General features: G+C 48.6%; 2 protein-coding genes across 2 annotated transcripts; one reads left to right on the top strand and one right to left on the bottom strand.

The window, feature by feature from the left end:
* Positions 1-5,988: 5,988 nt before the first annotated feature.
* On the top strand, positions 5,989-7,790 carry LOC120701326. The gene is made up of 3 exons (XM_039985428.1): positions 5,989-6,609; positions 6,881-6,973; positions 7,095-7,790. The coding sequence occupies exons 1-3, from the start codon at positions 6,307-6,309 to the stop codon at positions 7,398-7,400; spliced, it is 702 nt and encodes a 233-aa protein (XP_039841362.1). The 5' UTR covers positions 5,989-6,306; the 3' UTR covers positions 7,401-7,790.
* A 587-nt stretch (positions 7,791-8,377) lies between these two features.
* LOC120700725 lies at positions 8,378-9,385 on the bottom strand. The gene is made up of 2 exons (XM_039984962.1): positions 9,150-9,385; positions 8,378-9,071 (listed from the first exon to the last, which is right to left on the bottom strand). Exons 1-2 carry the CDS (start codon positions 9,383-9,385, stop codon positions 8,378-8,380), a joined length of 930 nt encoding a protein of 309 aa, XP_039840896.1.
* Between the last annotated feature and the right edge of the window lie 6,778 nt (positions 9,386-16,163).

The raw sequence follows: 16,163 nt of genomic DNA, 5'->3' as shown, positions 1-16,163 counted from the left end.
TCTTATGAGCATGATGCAGCCAGACCCTCGAGGCGGTGACTTCAGTGTTGGTGACTTCATTTTGGAGGAAATCAAGCATATTTCTGAGACTCCCTTGAAGACATGTGGCTATGCACCATATATCATGAGGGTGATACTGAAGGTTACCAGGAGAAATTTTGGGATGGACGTGAAGCATGAGCCGCTTAGGATCAAGCATCCTAAGCATGTGAGAGTTCCTTCTGAGGGCAGATATGATGAGGTTCAGGAGGAGGATCAGGAGGATCAGGGTCCACTACCTGATCAGGATGCAGATGCACAGCAGCACGCTCAGGATGTGCCTCAGCAGGAGGAGCCAGCTGGAGGCTTTGTGCCTCATGAGGGTAGAGATGTTTCCCCTCCTCGCAGGTCTTCCTCTTCCTTTAGGCGGATGTTCAGGACATTTGTAGGCATGATCAAGAACCAGAGAGACATTCTAGTTAATTAGGATAGGGAGAGGAAGAACAACAAGAAGTTGAGGGATAATTAGAAGAGGATGTACACTGCCATGCAGTTCCAGCCACCTCTCTCGCCTATCTCACCAGAGCTAGAGGCAGCAGAGATCCCCTCACTTGACCAGATGATTGAGAGCTTCTAGGGGATGGACTTTGGGCAGTATGACCACCTGGGCGAGCAGATATTCTTTGGTCAGGAGAGTCAGCTAGGTGGATCGTCTTCAGCTCAGCAGTTTGGACACGGATCTCCACTTTTTGCACCTCAGTTCCGTCCAGGTCCACAGCTTTTCACCACAGGCCCACAGATGTTCGCAGGACAGTTTGTGGGATCTCAGTTCGCTGGACCATACTCGGGGGCCCCGTAGTTCACTTCCAGTTTCATGGGGCCGTTTCCACCGTTCAGTGCAGGACCTCAGTTTGGGACTCACGTCTGTTCGTCGACAGTTCCAGGGTCGTCGGCGACGTTTCCTATAGCTTCTGCACCCCCTTCACTTCACTTTGGTCTTGGAGGGACTTTTTCTTCACCGGATATGGGATATGCAGGGACTACAGCTTCACTTTCTCCAGCTCCTGACTCAGTTGAGGCGACAGTGGCTAGCTGGAGTGACTCACTCTTTGCTTATCCGAGCAGTACTGGTGGATTCTCTACAGGTGGGCAGTGATTTCAGATTGGTATCACACTCTTCTCCTCTTGTACGCTTTTTGTTGATGGATGACAAAGGGGGAGAAGTTTGGAGGATTAAAGCTTATCTTTGTGTCTGTGTGTGTGCCATCTTGAGAGTAGATGTTGAGAGTAGTGTGGATATGTATCTTGAGATCATCTTGTCTCATCTAGCTCTTTATGATATATCATGTATGGATGATGGATGTATGGACATCATGATTTGGATATTCTTGTCTCATCTCTTTATGATATATCATGTATGGATGATGGATGTATGGACATCATGATTTGGATATGTTTGGATATTCTTGTCTCATCTTGTAAAATCATATCCATCTCTTTCGTATTAAGGATTTGTGCGGACTTGAGAACACTTGTATTGAATGCTATTGGGTGTATTTATCATATTTTAAATACATAAGGAATGTTTATGATAGTGTGAAATTTTTGAGTGATGTAATGTCTTTTGTTTCAGCCTTGGGCTGTTCTGGCAGTCTCTGATCGGTCTGTGGCAGCGGCATTGCTCTTGTGTTTGCTTGTGTGTGTTACATGACATATTGCATCACGGATTTATTTATGATGATCACACACACCTGTTGCACCCCACGGATGCTGAGATTTAGGGGGAGTCTTATTTATGCTCAATATGTGTATTTTGGCATGTGCGGCCAATTTGAGATGAATTCCATTCATATGCACATATTGAGGGGGAGCTCTAACTAAATCTAAGAATTCAAAAGCTTTATTGAATATCTTTTTGTAAGCTTTAATCGGGTTGTCATCAATCACCAAAAAGGGGGAGATTGAAAGAGCATCTAGGCCCTAGTGGGTTTTGGAGCATTGATTGACAACACGATTAAAGGACTAACTTGTTTACATGAGATTATGAACAGGTATTTAATTATGAAATGTGTATTAAAAGAGATAGCTCAAGTATTGCAAGCAAGCGTGTTTATCCCATTGGTATAATGTGTATGTGACAAACAAAACAAGAAAAGAAAATTAGAGCAAAGTATTCATGATTAATATAAAGGCTCTAATATTTGCGAAGGCTTGTTTCGATCTATGATGGGATTCAAAGTGACAAGTAAAAATTTTGTGAATGAGATGTGATATGCTTATGCATAGTCTCAAATATAGAAGATCTTGTCACATGTAATAAATGGATGTTAACTTAAGATGAAGGCAAGCAAGGCAAAAGAGAATGAGACATGAGTTGATACATATATGATGTCTCAAATTGGAAGGCTTGCATATAAGATTGAATTGAGAATTCAAATTGACAATGAAGATTTCATGCATGGCACAAATCAATATGAGTTCAAGATGGACGGCTAGGATAAAGGTAGAGGACCGAGAAGCGTATTTCAAGAGGCTGCACAAGCGACGGCTTGGGGGAGCAAAGAAACCGATACGGGTCAAAGGCCGGAGATCCTAGAGTCATGGAGAGCTCTATGTTGAAGAGTGTCATTATTCAAGAAAAGAAGATGACTTGTGAATCAAAGAGGATTTCATTCCTATGCAATTCAAAGATTCAAAGTCACTAGCCCAAAGCGGGTATGCTCAAAAGAAAGAAGATGTTGATGCCCTCACGATATTGATCGAAGAAAAGTCAGCATGATCATGTTATGAAGAAGCTCAAGTAATCGTGGAAATTGTATATTTCATTTATGCACTTGAGTATAGGTATGCCGTACTATCAAGAGGGATGCAACATCAGTAGGTTTAGACAATACCAAAAGTGCTCAAACCAGTCCCTAGAGAGTTTAACCTAAGGAGTGAGAGCTAACTGCAGAAAACAGAGAGGGACCGGTCTGAGCAGGGTGAGCCTCCAACGGCTAGTTTTCAAAACAGACCGGTCTGACCGGTCTAACACTGATAGGGCAATGGCTAGTTTTGTGAGAAGGGGTATTTATACCCCATGACTTCACCCATTCGTGGGTGCTGATGCTAGAACGTTTCAGAACATCTTGAGAGCCTTGTGAACACTTGGAGAGTCCTCCCCAACCTCTTTTTGTGAGAGTTGCTTGATTCAAGGTGAATCTTTAAGTTGGGTTGAGTGAATCCATTCCTTGAGAGCCATTTGAGCAAGAGAGAAACATCCCGAGCTTTGAGCACTTGAGGTTGCGTCGGCCAACTCGATTGAAGCATTTGTTACTCTTGGAGCATCGGCTCCTAGACGGCTATGCGTCGCCGGCTAGCTCCCAAGGTTGTGGTGAGCAGCGGCAAGTTTGTTGCGACTTCGATCATGTGCCAAGAGGGCGCATGGTCATATAGTGAAGAAGAGGAGATAGCTTGACCTTGGGGTCACTAGGAGCTTCCTCAACGGAGAGTAGGATTCACACGTGGGTGCACGGGGTGAATCCGAACTTCGGTCAAACAAATCACCGTGTCTTCATTGCATCATCTCTATTTCGGTTTGATTTACTTACCTTGCATTTATAGTTTTGAGTTTGAATTGTGCTTCCGCTCGATCTACTTAGGTGTGCTCTACTTGTGTGTAGGGACTTGTTTATATTGTTAGAAATACTCTGCAAGACACATATCCCAAGTTTGTTATAGGTTCAAGCTCGAGAGGGGACTTGTTCCTGCTGACTGGGCTGTCTGCCTGCATAGACCGGTCCAGGCAATCCCAGCAGGGATTAAGCGCCAAATTTTGAAGAAACGCCTATTCACCCCCCCCCCCCCTCTAGGCTACGACATCGCGTGATCAAGATCCTTTCAATATGAAAAGTAATAATTCACATTAAGATGCACAAATATTTGCACACCCTGATACCCTATAAATGATAAATGAAATAAATAAGTTTGTTAAATAATAAAATAATATGTTAAACATTCACGGATGGGATGCAAATATTTTTGTGTAGATAAAAATATGAAAATTATTGAACATATGAGATACACATATTTATATCCATGTAAGAATGTCCAACAAACGTCGCGATGCACTTTCTTCTTATAAACTGTGAAATAAATCAAAAGATGAGATACACATATTTTTGTGCAAATTAAATATTATTAAATTATTGAGAATATGGGATGCACAGAAATTAGTGAACATATTTTTATACAAATAAAAATCATCCCATCGTGGAATTGAATTTTATAAATGTTATGTGTATCTTTATTTACGAATTATGAATTCTATAAATATATAAAATGGAAAGTGTGGAAGAACAAAAGAATGGATAAACGGAAGGCCACACATTGCCGTTTCTCTCCTCCTACCCCTCTCTCCCTTCTGACACCTACCTGTTGTAGACTCAAGCCTATTTTTCTTTGGTCCAACAAAGGAGTGCAAAATTGGAAGGCAAAATAGCCTTTGCCTTGCGTGAACAGTAAAGATTGGATACGCAAAAATTTGGTCTCTCCAACAGCAAAAGCATTCACCGCAATGCTTCCCCCTCCGTGCTCCCGGCCTCCACGGACGCCGCGCTCCCGGCCGCTTCGCCCTCCGTGTTCCCGGCCTCCACCGACGCCGCGCTCCCGGCCGCGCTTCCCCCTCCGCGCTCCCGGCGCTCCTCCTCCGCCGCCTCGCCGCCCGCCGCTCCGTCGCCGCCGCGCGGGACCTGCTGAGCAAGCTCCACCCGGTCCTGCCCCACACCGCGTCCTCGACGGCCCCGCGGACAACGAAGATGCTTCGCCGCGGACAACGACGCCAAGGAGAGGAAGAAGAAGGGCATGAAGGGCCCGACACGTGCGCCGTGCCTCCGCCTCCCTCCTCCTCCTCCGCCCAGGCGCCGCCGAGGACGGCGAGGAGGAAGCGGAGGTCAGGCGCCGATTGAAGCTCCTGAATTGGCCCGCAGGTCACCGGCCGCCGCGTGCGCATCTCAGCAAGCTTCTCCCGACGCAGCTCCGCGACCCTCGCGCGGTAGGAGGGAGCAGGGGCCGCGGCGTGCGCGTGCGCGGCGCGGGGCGGCGGCCGCAGCGACCGCGGCGGCGGCGTCGGGGGCGATGCGTCACGCCACCGCCACAGCAGGCACAGGCGCACACGCACGGCCACGGTCACCTCCTCCCCGTGGTGCGGCCGCCGTCGTCGTCGTCTTCGTCTCCGGTCGCCACGAATCGACGCGCCGCCAGCCCCTGCACCCCCCCTTCCTCCCCTACTCACCTCCGGCTCCCTCCCTGCCGAGCCGCCGAGCGCTCGCCTCCAGGCCGCCGGGAGGTGCGGCGGCCGCCGAGGGAGAGAGGCGCCGGAAGAGGTGGGCCACCACAGCGCCGTGCCTCCAGGCCGCCATGGAGAAAGACCAGAGTGAGGAGGCGAAGGGCGGCGGCGAGGAGGTGCCTGGGGGCAGAGCTCGCGGGGCCGCGGCTGCAGAGCTCTCCCGCGCCCCGGCGAGGCCCGACGGCGGAGCTCGCGCCGGCGATTTGCATCGGTGGAGAGAGAAGATGCATTTTTGCATCGCCGTTGGCGTCGGAGGCAAAATGCCTACTTCGTTTGCCTCTTCTGTTGGAGGACGTTTTTCATCGCAGAAACACTGTGCGCGATGCAATTTTGCTTTTGCCTATCGTTGTTGAAGTCAGTCTTAGACTGACTTCAACAATCATATGCAAACGCATATATGCCACCTCCGCGGCACTGTGCATCACTGATTGTAGCTCCAACAGATGAAGCATCGCAGCACACAGTTTGCATCACGAGGAGAGAGGCGAGCTAAAAATGGATTCCCTCTCTCCTCCTACGCAAATCCTGAGGCGAGCGGCACGGCTGGCAGCGCGAGCAAGCGCGGGCGACCTCCTCCCCGCGCGGTGGGGCAGCGGCGACGGGCCAAAGCCGCGGCGGCGCGCGCGCGGCGGGGCGGAATGGCGGAGCCGCTCCCTCCCTGGCCGGCGCCACCCACTCCCTCGCCGGCGCTCCTCCCATCCTCCTCCTCCCTCCTCTCTCCGTCGCGACCTCCGTCGGCCATCCCCCTCCTCTCTCCGCCGCGACCTCCGCCGGCCTCGACCTCACCGGCCAAGCGGAGGCACGGGCGTGGCGAGCGGAGCCGCGGGCCCGCGCCGCCCTCACGCGTCTCGAGCTCGAGCTCCACCGCGACCTCTGCCACCGGCCTTACTTGTCTCGAGCTCAGGGGTGCTTGGCGCGGCGAACAAGCCGAGGGTCCCGGGAATGGGATCCCCGCTGCTGATCGCCGCAGAGCCGGAGCGCCGCAGCAGAGCTCGCTCTCCATGGCGGTGCGCGGCCGTGGGAGGGGCAGCGGCGCTCACCCGCGCCGCGTGCCGGTCGAGCGCAGCGACGCTGGCGTGGTGGAGGGGGAGGAGGAGTCCAGCGACGACGGCGGCGTGGTGGTGGAGGATGAGGTCGGCGGCGACGGCCCCGTGGTGGTGGAGGAAGAGGAGGCCAACGATGACGGACCCGTGGCGGAGGAGGACGAGAACGTCGGCGGGGTCGCGGAGCAGGACCAGGAGGCGGGCGGCGCGCGGGGCGAGCAGCGGCGGCGAGCGACTGAAGCACAAGAAACACCCGCGACGGTGAGTGTCAACTACTGCAGGCAGTTCGCATTCCCCTTTCTCTTGGTGGATTCTATGCAGTTCGCACACCTCTTTGGTGGATTCCATGCTTCTGTAGGTTTTGGGTAGGGTAGATATGTGGATTTGTGAGGTCTTTGTTGTGGATCCTTGTGCATCCATTCATCACTCATTAGGTTTTTATTTCTACAAGTAGAATACCATCCGTGTATGCAGAGATTACAAAATTGTGGATCCTGTCTATATCAAATTTGGCATTACATATTATTTTCAGATTAGTATTCAAGGTTGGATAGCGCTTGATGTCCACGATTCATATTGTCATTCATATCGTCTTCATGAGAGTGGGAAGAATGAACAAGACAGGGTATGCTCTTGTACTTTAAACTGATCTAAAGTGTATTCTTTACAAGTCATTTTTCAAAACTAAGCTTAGTGCTGGTCTGAATTTTTTCACATGCCATTGACGAGATGTCTGAATTTTGCAGATTGACGATGCAGTCCGTATGTACGAGGCTGTGGAACCTTTCCAATTCATGCATTGCTGGAAAATCCTCCTAAACGAATCAAAATGGAATGACAAGGTTTTGGAGCTCAACAGCAACTCTGCAGGGACATGGGGGGAAGGTTCTTCACAAGCAAACACAGCTCCTACTGCAGTGGCAGAGGAAGGTAATGAGAATAGTATTCCTGCTAGACCAGCAGGAAGAGATAGTACTAAAAGAAAGAGAGTTGCAGATGCTTCCTCATCCAGCACAGCAGTTGATGTGCTTCAACGCATTCACGACTGCTGATAATGTAGCAAAAACAAGAGGCTGATAATGTAGCAAAGCAAGCTAAGGCACAGCTGCTGACTGCTGAAGCTGCAATCATGGCAATAGACATTGACAAGGTAGCTCCGCATCTAAAGAATTATTACATTGGCATGCAACGCCTGATCATGGAACGTCGTGGATTTGCTAGCTCGGACCCAAAAGATGCATGAGTTGAATTACTGTGTGTATGTTTCAGAGTTAACTATGTCATTTGAACAATCCCCATTTAAGTTTGAGGGTATTTATATTTTAGAGTTGATGTTTGAGAGTCTATGTGTGAACTAAACATTGTAAGTTATGCGAATCTATGTGTGAACTCAACTTTGTAAGTTCTGTTGTAATGATCGTTTCACAACATCAGTTTTATATATGTGGTAGAGCAGAACAAAAAGTGGAACAAAATTAGAGACTTATACTTCCTGACATGTGCTACTTAATTACATATATGACAAACTTTGAGGACCCATGCTACTTCATTACAAGGTGGCAAGTTCTGGGATACATGCTACTTAATTACATCCATTGTTGTCTCCACCTGATATCAACACCATTCAAAAGCTTGACTTCAAAAGGTAGCTGATCTGCTTGAACATTCATATGCTTCCCTTTCGAGCAAAAGGTCCAGTGCCTGAACCGTACAATCCCCATATATGCTCGACAAGGTCAGAACGAAGATGGTGGCAAGTTTCTTTGTTCCGGATATAAGTTTGAGCATCTATAAAATCTGCAATATTACAGACAGGAGGGTTCTCCCTACCAGGCCACTCTGATGAATGAATTGTAGGAAGATCCACACCTTTCTCATCCATGATGATCATGTTATGTAAGATGATGCAAGCCCTCATAATATAATTTAGATCTTCTTGGTGCCACAACCTAGCAGGGGAGTGCAAAATCTTCCACATAGCCTGAAGAACACCGAAACCACGCTCCACATCCTTCCTACATGCCTCCTGTCACTCTGCATACACCTTGTGCTTGTTACTTATGGGTGCACTAATTGTCTTGATTAAGGTAGCCCAATCTGGATATATCCCATCAGCTAGGTAATAACCAATATTGTAAATGTTGTCATTCACATTGAACTCAACCGGAGGTGCTCTGCCATTAGCTAAATCATCAAAAACCGGTGATCGCTGCAGCACATTAATATCATTATGGGATCCAGGTAATCCAAAGTATGCATGCCAAAACCTGAGGTCCTTAGTCACCACAGCCTCTAGAATCATAGTTGGCTTCCCTTTGTGGCCCTTGTACATCCCGTGCAAAGCAGTGGGGCAACTAGACCACTCCCAATGCATACAGTCTATGCTGCCAACCATTCCAGGAAATCCTCTTGCCTCATTAACCTTTAGTATATGTTGTAACTCCAGTTCTGTTGGTGGCCTAATCCATTCTTCCCCAAAAACATTTGCTATTGTTCTGACAAAACACTTCAATGTCTCCAATACATTGCTCTCACCCATCTGAAGATACTCATCCAATGAATCAGCAATGCTACCATAAGCTAGCATTCTAATTGCAATCGTGCATTTGTGGATGGGGGAAAATCCTCGCTGACCAGCACAATTTCGTTTTTGTTTGAAGTAGGAGTCCGCTTCAGTAACCTTATCGACAATCCAAAGGAACAAACTCTCCCGCATTCGGTACCTACCACACAATTTGTATTATTTACTGCATATTTGGTTGACAATATAGTAAAAGTTATGTTTCAGCTCACGTACACACCTCTGGCGGAAATGATCTGGGTTGTAAATTGGATGTTCAACAAAATATTCAGCATTCAATATTTTGTTAGCACCTTCACGGTCGCGCTTGTATGTCTTGTGACCCGGTGTTGAACCTCCCCATCGACGTTTTGTCCCAACAACGAGAATTGTTGCAGCTATCTCAACATCATCAGCATCTCTCCCCTGACTAGCAGCCGTTCCACAGTTTGAAAGCTTAATATACCTCATCGCCATCCCTAAAATCACAGCCACATATCCAATGACAAACATTATATAAATGAGGAAAATTAATCTGCAGACCGGATCCTAAGAACAAGTGTTACCTGGCGCCGGGAAGGAGCACGAGCCTCTGCCGACAAATCACAAATCTAAGATTTGGCCATCACCATGAGCTCTGGTGAAGCAGCGCAGGAGCAGTCAAGGGCCGACACTGCTCAGTCGCGGAGCCGCCGAAACCGCCGGCCAGCAACAGGAGTAGTTCAAGACCAACGCTGCTCAGTCGCGGATCCGCCGAAACCGCCGGCCAGCAACAGGAGCAGTCGAGGACCGATGCTGCTCAGTCGCCGAGCCGCCGAAATCGCCAGGCCATGCCTCTTCAATTCCGGGAGTTGGCGGGAAATGAAACTGATACTGCCGGGAGAGCGGGAAATGCTATGGCTGTTGGAGATGTCACTAAATACATGTCTGTTGCATTTACTGTACACGTGAGGCAACCTTGATTTGCCTCTCAAAATTGCATCTCATTGTTGGAGTTAGTCTTAGTAACCATCCAACGGTTGTCGAGACCGGTGCCGGGGCACACCATCCCCCCCGGATGAATTAGGCCTAGCAAGGGCCAGGTGCATCATGCAGCTGCTCAGATGGTTCATCTGATCTCTCTTACGAGTACTTGATGACGCATAGGCACTCGATGGGATTACGCCGCCGCCTGCGTGGAAGGGGAACGTCCAGTCAAGGAAAACATCCGCTTTGTTGTACCATGATTGTGCAGTGGTAAATAGGTACTATCCCTACCCTTTTTGAAGAGAAGGCCACACATTGAGTTGGATGCAAGTCCCTGAACCCACAGGCCACGGGCAGGGATCGACGAGACAACGATGCTTCATCCAATGCATGCCATCCACGAGGAGAAGGGGTACGGCACGGCACGACATTCGTGGACGTGTCCGCTGGGCTATAGGACATGGAGAAGCTACCGGTCTGTGGACCAGATGAGTATGTCTCACGGCAAGGCACGCAACACGTAAAACGTAATTTAGTTACTATCGACAGCTGTATTAACCAGTGGCGAAGCTAGAGCAATTTAGTAGGAGTGGTGAACGCATTTTCCTTGTGGGTGCATAAACTTATAACATTCAGGGGGCACACACACACAAACATATATATATATATATATATATATATATATATATATATATATATATATATATATATATATATATATATACCAAATTATTGATTTTTTATTTTCATGTGGGTGCATATGCCCCCCTAGATACTACATACGGAAGAAACTTCTTGAGTGTGACGATCGGTGCAGTGGAAAGGCATGTTGCACCCGCCAACTGGTGCTGATTTCCGTAAACGGTCGTGCAGAGAGTTGTCCAACCTGAGCCGGTCAAAAACAACGCAAATGAGTTACACCCAACAGCATGTCTTGCGCACTCATCATCCATAAATGGAGGCAGCTAGCACCGCCCCGCAGCTACCTCCTACCTCACCTCATCTTGCCATCTTGCAGCAGCATTGTAAGCCACCGCTCCCTCTTGCCCGCACCATGCATCGCGCGGCGCTGCTGCTCCCGGCAGCGGTGATCATTAACGATGCATCCTCTACCGTGCTCGAAGAAAGGATAGGAGGGATGCGCACCTCAAGACAACTAGATAAAGCCGACTACATGACATACATAGTCCTTCTAGAGCTACTTGTAGAAAGCAAGACATGATGGGCGATACTCATGGAGCATGGAGCATGGCTGCAGTTATTCTTACCGTCAATGATGATGACACTTGATGAGGATCCTCATCCATGGCTTCTTATACGGCTGACGGAAGTGGATATGGAGAGGGTCTCCGCCAAATTAGGATTCATCCGGGACTTCGAGAACATCATCCAATACCCGCAGACCACATGGACGCCGACGTTCCTCGGTCACCCCTACCATATGGGCGAGTCGCCTGACGACTGGCTCGGCTTTTTGCAGCCTTGGAATGATATTCGACATCGTCGATGACGGCATCACCAAGCCTCATCCGTCGATGGACAACGCTAGATTTGAGGGCATCAAATCATAGCATTGGAAGACAACAAGTTCATCAAATGCAACAGGAAGCTCATTGGGGCCGAGAATTGCTTTGGCTTCGGACTACGGCCGTGTTTAGATGTTTTGCAAAAAAATTTGCGATGGAATCTTATTAATTTGAAGTACTAAGTGAAGTCTATTTACAAAAAAATTTTGCACAGATGGGTTGTAATCACGAGACGAATCTAATGATGCTAATTAATCTATGATTAATTCATAATTAGCGGATGGTTACTGTAGCATCACTATTGCAAATCATGGATTAAGTAGGCTCATTAGATTCGTCTCGCGATTTACAGCCTATCCATGCAAAAAGTTTTGTAAATAGACTTCATTTAGTACTCTATGCATGTGTCGAAATATTTGATGTGATGTTTTTTTTCATTTACGGATACTGATCTAAACAGGGCCTACATATGGTCGCCGCCGACGGGCACAACACGCATCACAGCCAACTGCATATACCCAGAAGATGACATGCTGATGCGCGTGTTCTGAATCGGGCGGTGAAATGAGACTAGTGCAACTGAGGTTTGGGGGCATATGCCACTCCCCCCAAATAGTACCCCCACCTCATGTTGCTATGTTGCAAGCCAACCGGGGCAAGAGAAGCCCTAACCCTTAGCTTCATTTCACTAATTCTCTGGTCATTTTAATGGACGAAACTTGAATGAGGACGGTCCCTAATCACATCTCCATGACGTCCTAGCCTCAAGTGTCGCGTGGACTCTAGAGCATATTGACGCCTACGAGACGACGAGTCTACGGCCACAATACTACTCGTCTCTAAACATGCATGTTCGGCTTGTCCGCTGATCTTCCAGGCTGAAGGCTCGGTTCCTTTTACACCATCGAGAGGTGTCGTAGCTTCTTTTCCGCAAGCTGTCGCTTCTGGCGTCCTACCCCGCCACCTCCGTCGCTGTAGTCCTCATCGCATCTGTATCCGTCTCCCTCTGTTGTCATCGCCGTCGTCCGCTGCCGTCGCATGATTCGCATTGCCCAGCAGCACTCCTCTCGCATGAAAATGCTTTTTTCTCTTGCGCAGATGTGTGTCTAACATCCCCTAAAGACGAAGATGAAATTTCAATTGGAACAAAGAGGGCGTTGGATCTAGCATGAGGCAATGACCAAATTAACGGTGATGTCTTGATTGCTTGATTAGTATCTTACTAGTTGAATCTAGGCACCACCAGTACAATTGTGATTTGGTCGTCTGCCGTATTCACCATCGTCCCGTCACCGTCGTCCGCTGACGTTGTCTCCGTTGTTGTCCAGGTTTGTCATGCGATCCTGACGAATTTCGAGGAAGAGCCGTTGTTGTCCAGGTTTGTCATGCGATCCTGACGAATTTCGAGGAAGAGCCGATTGCGTGAGTCAAGTGAGCTTGTGTTGGATAGAGTCGAGCGAGCCAGTGTGATAGTGGTAGTGGCCGTCGATCCCCTCGGGAGGCCACGCAACACAAATCCAGGCTAGGTCCTCACGGTTAGCTGTTTAGGGACTGTCCTCACCTAAATTTTTCCCATTTCAATTGACTGGCAGCCTCTGCGACATTTTGTTTCCGCTTCCCCGACGCCTGACAAGGACGTCACGGCCGCCGAGGGAGGGAATAGTCAACGACGGCGAGGGTGAGCAGACCGCGGACATCAAGGTGGCCACCGGCACTGCTGAGCATGTTCGCGTTTCTCCTCCAACTCAAACCAATGTAAGCATGTCCTATTTTATTAATCCATATCCCCAAAACTATTTTTTGTTTAATAATAGTATAGAACTTTTTAATCAAATTAGACCAAATCCCTGTAGAAACCAATGCAAAGGCTAAAAAAGACTAGACGTTTTTCTTTCTGCAAGAGGGCACATGTAGAAGAGCAATTTGATAATAATATGGTTGATAAAAATCCTCAGTTAGAAGAAAATGAATTAGAATAAGATCTAGCTCCAACTCCAAGTATCCACTCTCCACAGTCCACACAAAGTTCGGAGATTAAATTCAGAAGGTAGTGTTTTGATTGTAAAATGTGATCCTGGTTTACAATGTCAAATTCAGATGCATGGCCTATTCCAATATGTGAAGGATAAGTACCCTTATTCTGGTCCAAAGTCTCATCAACGTTGCTCTCAATCATATTGGTTCAAAGAGCTGCCTTGGTTAGAAACTTAGAATATTCTCCTGCAGAAGATGCATCATTTTGCTTTCCTTGCTACTTACTAATAAACCAACAGGAAGAGCAGGATTAGATGTGTTTACAGTGAAGGATTTAAATTATTGGAAAAATGTGAAAGGAAAGGATTCTGCATTCATATCTCACATGGGAAAGGATTGTGCATTCATATCTCACGCCATGTCGCCCGCACTGTTCATGAACTCCATGGGAATTGTTGAGGTCATCATCACCTTCACCTTCTTCCTCATCAATAAGGTGATCGCTAATCCATCACCTCTGCACACGGAAGCATCAAATGCAGCCATTGACCAAGTTGCCTTCTAGCACTCCTACGCGTAGGCCTGAAAACATCTGTTCTGTAGTTCTGTTTCGTTTGCCGTTGATCGGCAAGAGCTCGTTCAGCGTCCGGGTCCGCTCGTCGGTGGCGATCATGGCAGTGCCGGTTCTGGTGCCGGCATGTCTGTACGACCCAAACTGGCTCGACGCGGGCCAGCTATACATCAACGAAGGTGATGGAATGAGATCCGTCGCCTGAAGCACGACACAAAAAAAATCTGCCCACAAACACCTTCCTCGCCCCCACACCGCCGTCCTCCTCCGCGCCCTCGTCCTCCGCCCCGCCGCCCGCCCGCCCACCATCCACCGCCTACGCATCCCACCCTCCCCTAACCTCTCGGGCAGCACGCCCCGCCCAGGACCTGGAACGCCTGCCGGCACCCGCCGCCGCGCCGCCCGCCCACACACCACTTCTCACCGCCTATCAATCCCCCCACACACACTCTCTCTCTTCTAATGCTAGCGGCCAGTGGAGCTCTCGGATCCCGACAACCCGGAACCCCAACCTCACCTCCGGCCGCTCCCTCCACCTCCTGCCCCTGCCCCAAACCCGAACCCCTAATCGGCGGCGAGCAGCGGCGGTGCAAGAGCAAGAAGAACCGCGAGCTCTTCGGGCAATGGATTCAGATTTTGTCACGCAAGCGATGTATAGTATAGCTCCCGCGGCTCGACGCCGTGGACAAGCGATGCACGTCGCAACACCTCAAGGCGGACGCCGACCGCCCGACCTGCGCATCTGGCGTGCGAGTCCGACGTCCCAAGGATGCTCGGGCCACGCAGCAGACGCCCATCAGCCTCTACCTCCGGCTCGTCGAGATCGCTGGCTGATCACATCCGGTGTTCATCCTGCATGACCCCGCCGCAACGCATTAGGCCTCCTCGAGCGGTTACCACCGGCACTGGCGACTTCGTCAGCCGGCACAGTAGCAGCAGTTTCCCTGAACGCATGCAGTGTTCATGGATTAATTAATCCATTTAGCTGGCGACGGGACGACGTCGGCGCCCCCAACCAATCAGGTGGTTCGGCGCAACCTACTCTAGTCTATATGGACAATGAACAATCCACAATGCCAAATCCAGATGCATTCCGATTGACAGTCAAAACCTTATAGTTTAGAATCAAGGCATGCCAATATCAGCAAACTGTAAGCACAATATTTGCCCTGCACCTAGTTATGGAGTGCAACTGCATACAGAAAAAACAACGAATGGTCAACCTAACGACAGATTAACCCAGAAAATGATGCACAACCAATGTTCTGAAGCTTTCGATTCTTCACCCTTCCCTCTCCCATGGCCTGAAAATGGGGGCAAAGTTTTGAAATGTCATTGTAGCAGTGGCCCTCTAACCTTAAGTGTAGCAGAACCATCATCACTATTACAATGAGAAACTTGGTAGATTAAGTCGAGTAGTACTCACCCGTGAACCTTTCGCCAATACTTTGTCGTATATTCTCACCAAGCAGCGAGGCAAAGACCTCACTCATGCCAACAAGCATAAATTTCTTGACGCGTGTCTCCGGTTGCTCATCATCAAAGTACCAGTGTACCACACAATGGAACATGATAACCAGAATCTGTATGCCGTAATAATTATGGATGAGCAGCATCAAATCAAATCGATAAATAACAACAATATCTCAAGAATCCAGATTATGCATGATATAGTAAGTTCATCTTCAATTTGCAGAAGCAGACAGTGAATAGAAAAGCAACCTGATAAAGGACTGCAATTTCAAGACCCCTACATCAAACTTATCAGGTAATTGCTTTGCAGTTAATCCCTGGACAACATCGGAAGGGCTTTAAGTTGCTGGGATGTCTGGTCATGTGGTGGTTATGGAAGTGTAGAAATGGATGTGAGTTCGAGGGCACATCACCTAGTATTAACGTCATGTTGCAGGACATTCAAGATGATGCCAAGCTATGGTGTATGGCAGGTGCCAAAGGCCTTAGCAGAGCTTGTGGCCAATTGGCGATAATAGTCATGTTAGTAGTGGTCATTGGTTGCGGTCTTGTAGCTCCTGGTGATTGCTGGTCCATCTGTAACTAGGTCATTGTGTGTGTGTGGTGTGTTAGATGAGTCATCTTGGACTCTTTTCCTTCTTTTTAATATAACGATGAGTAGTTCTCCTGAGCATCTGAGGGACTAAAAATCTTATCAGGTAACTGTACCCTGAGGCCAGCACACAACTTTCTATGCAATCATAAG

Source organism: Panicum virgatum, chromosome 3K (assembly GCF_016808335.1).
Source record: "Panicum virgatum strain AP13 chromosome 3K, P.virgatum_v5, whole genome shotgun sequence".
Lineage (NCBI taxonomy): Eukaryota > Viridiplantae > Streptophyta > Magnoliopsida > Poales > Poaceae > Panicum > Panicum virgatum.
Note: the sequence above shows the minus strand (reverse complement) of the source record. Positions and strands in the feature narration are given on the sequence as shown.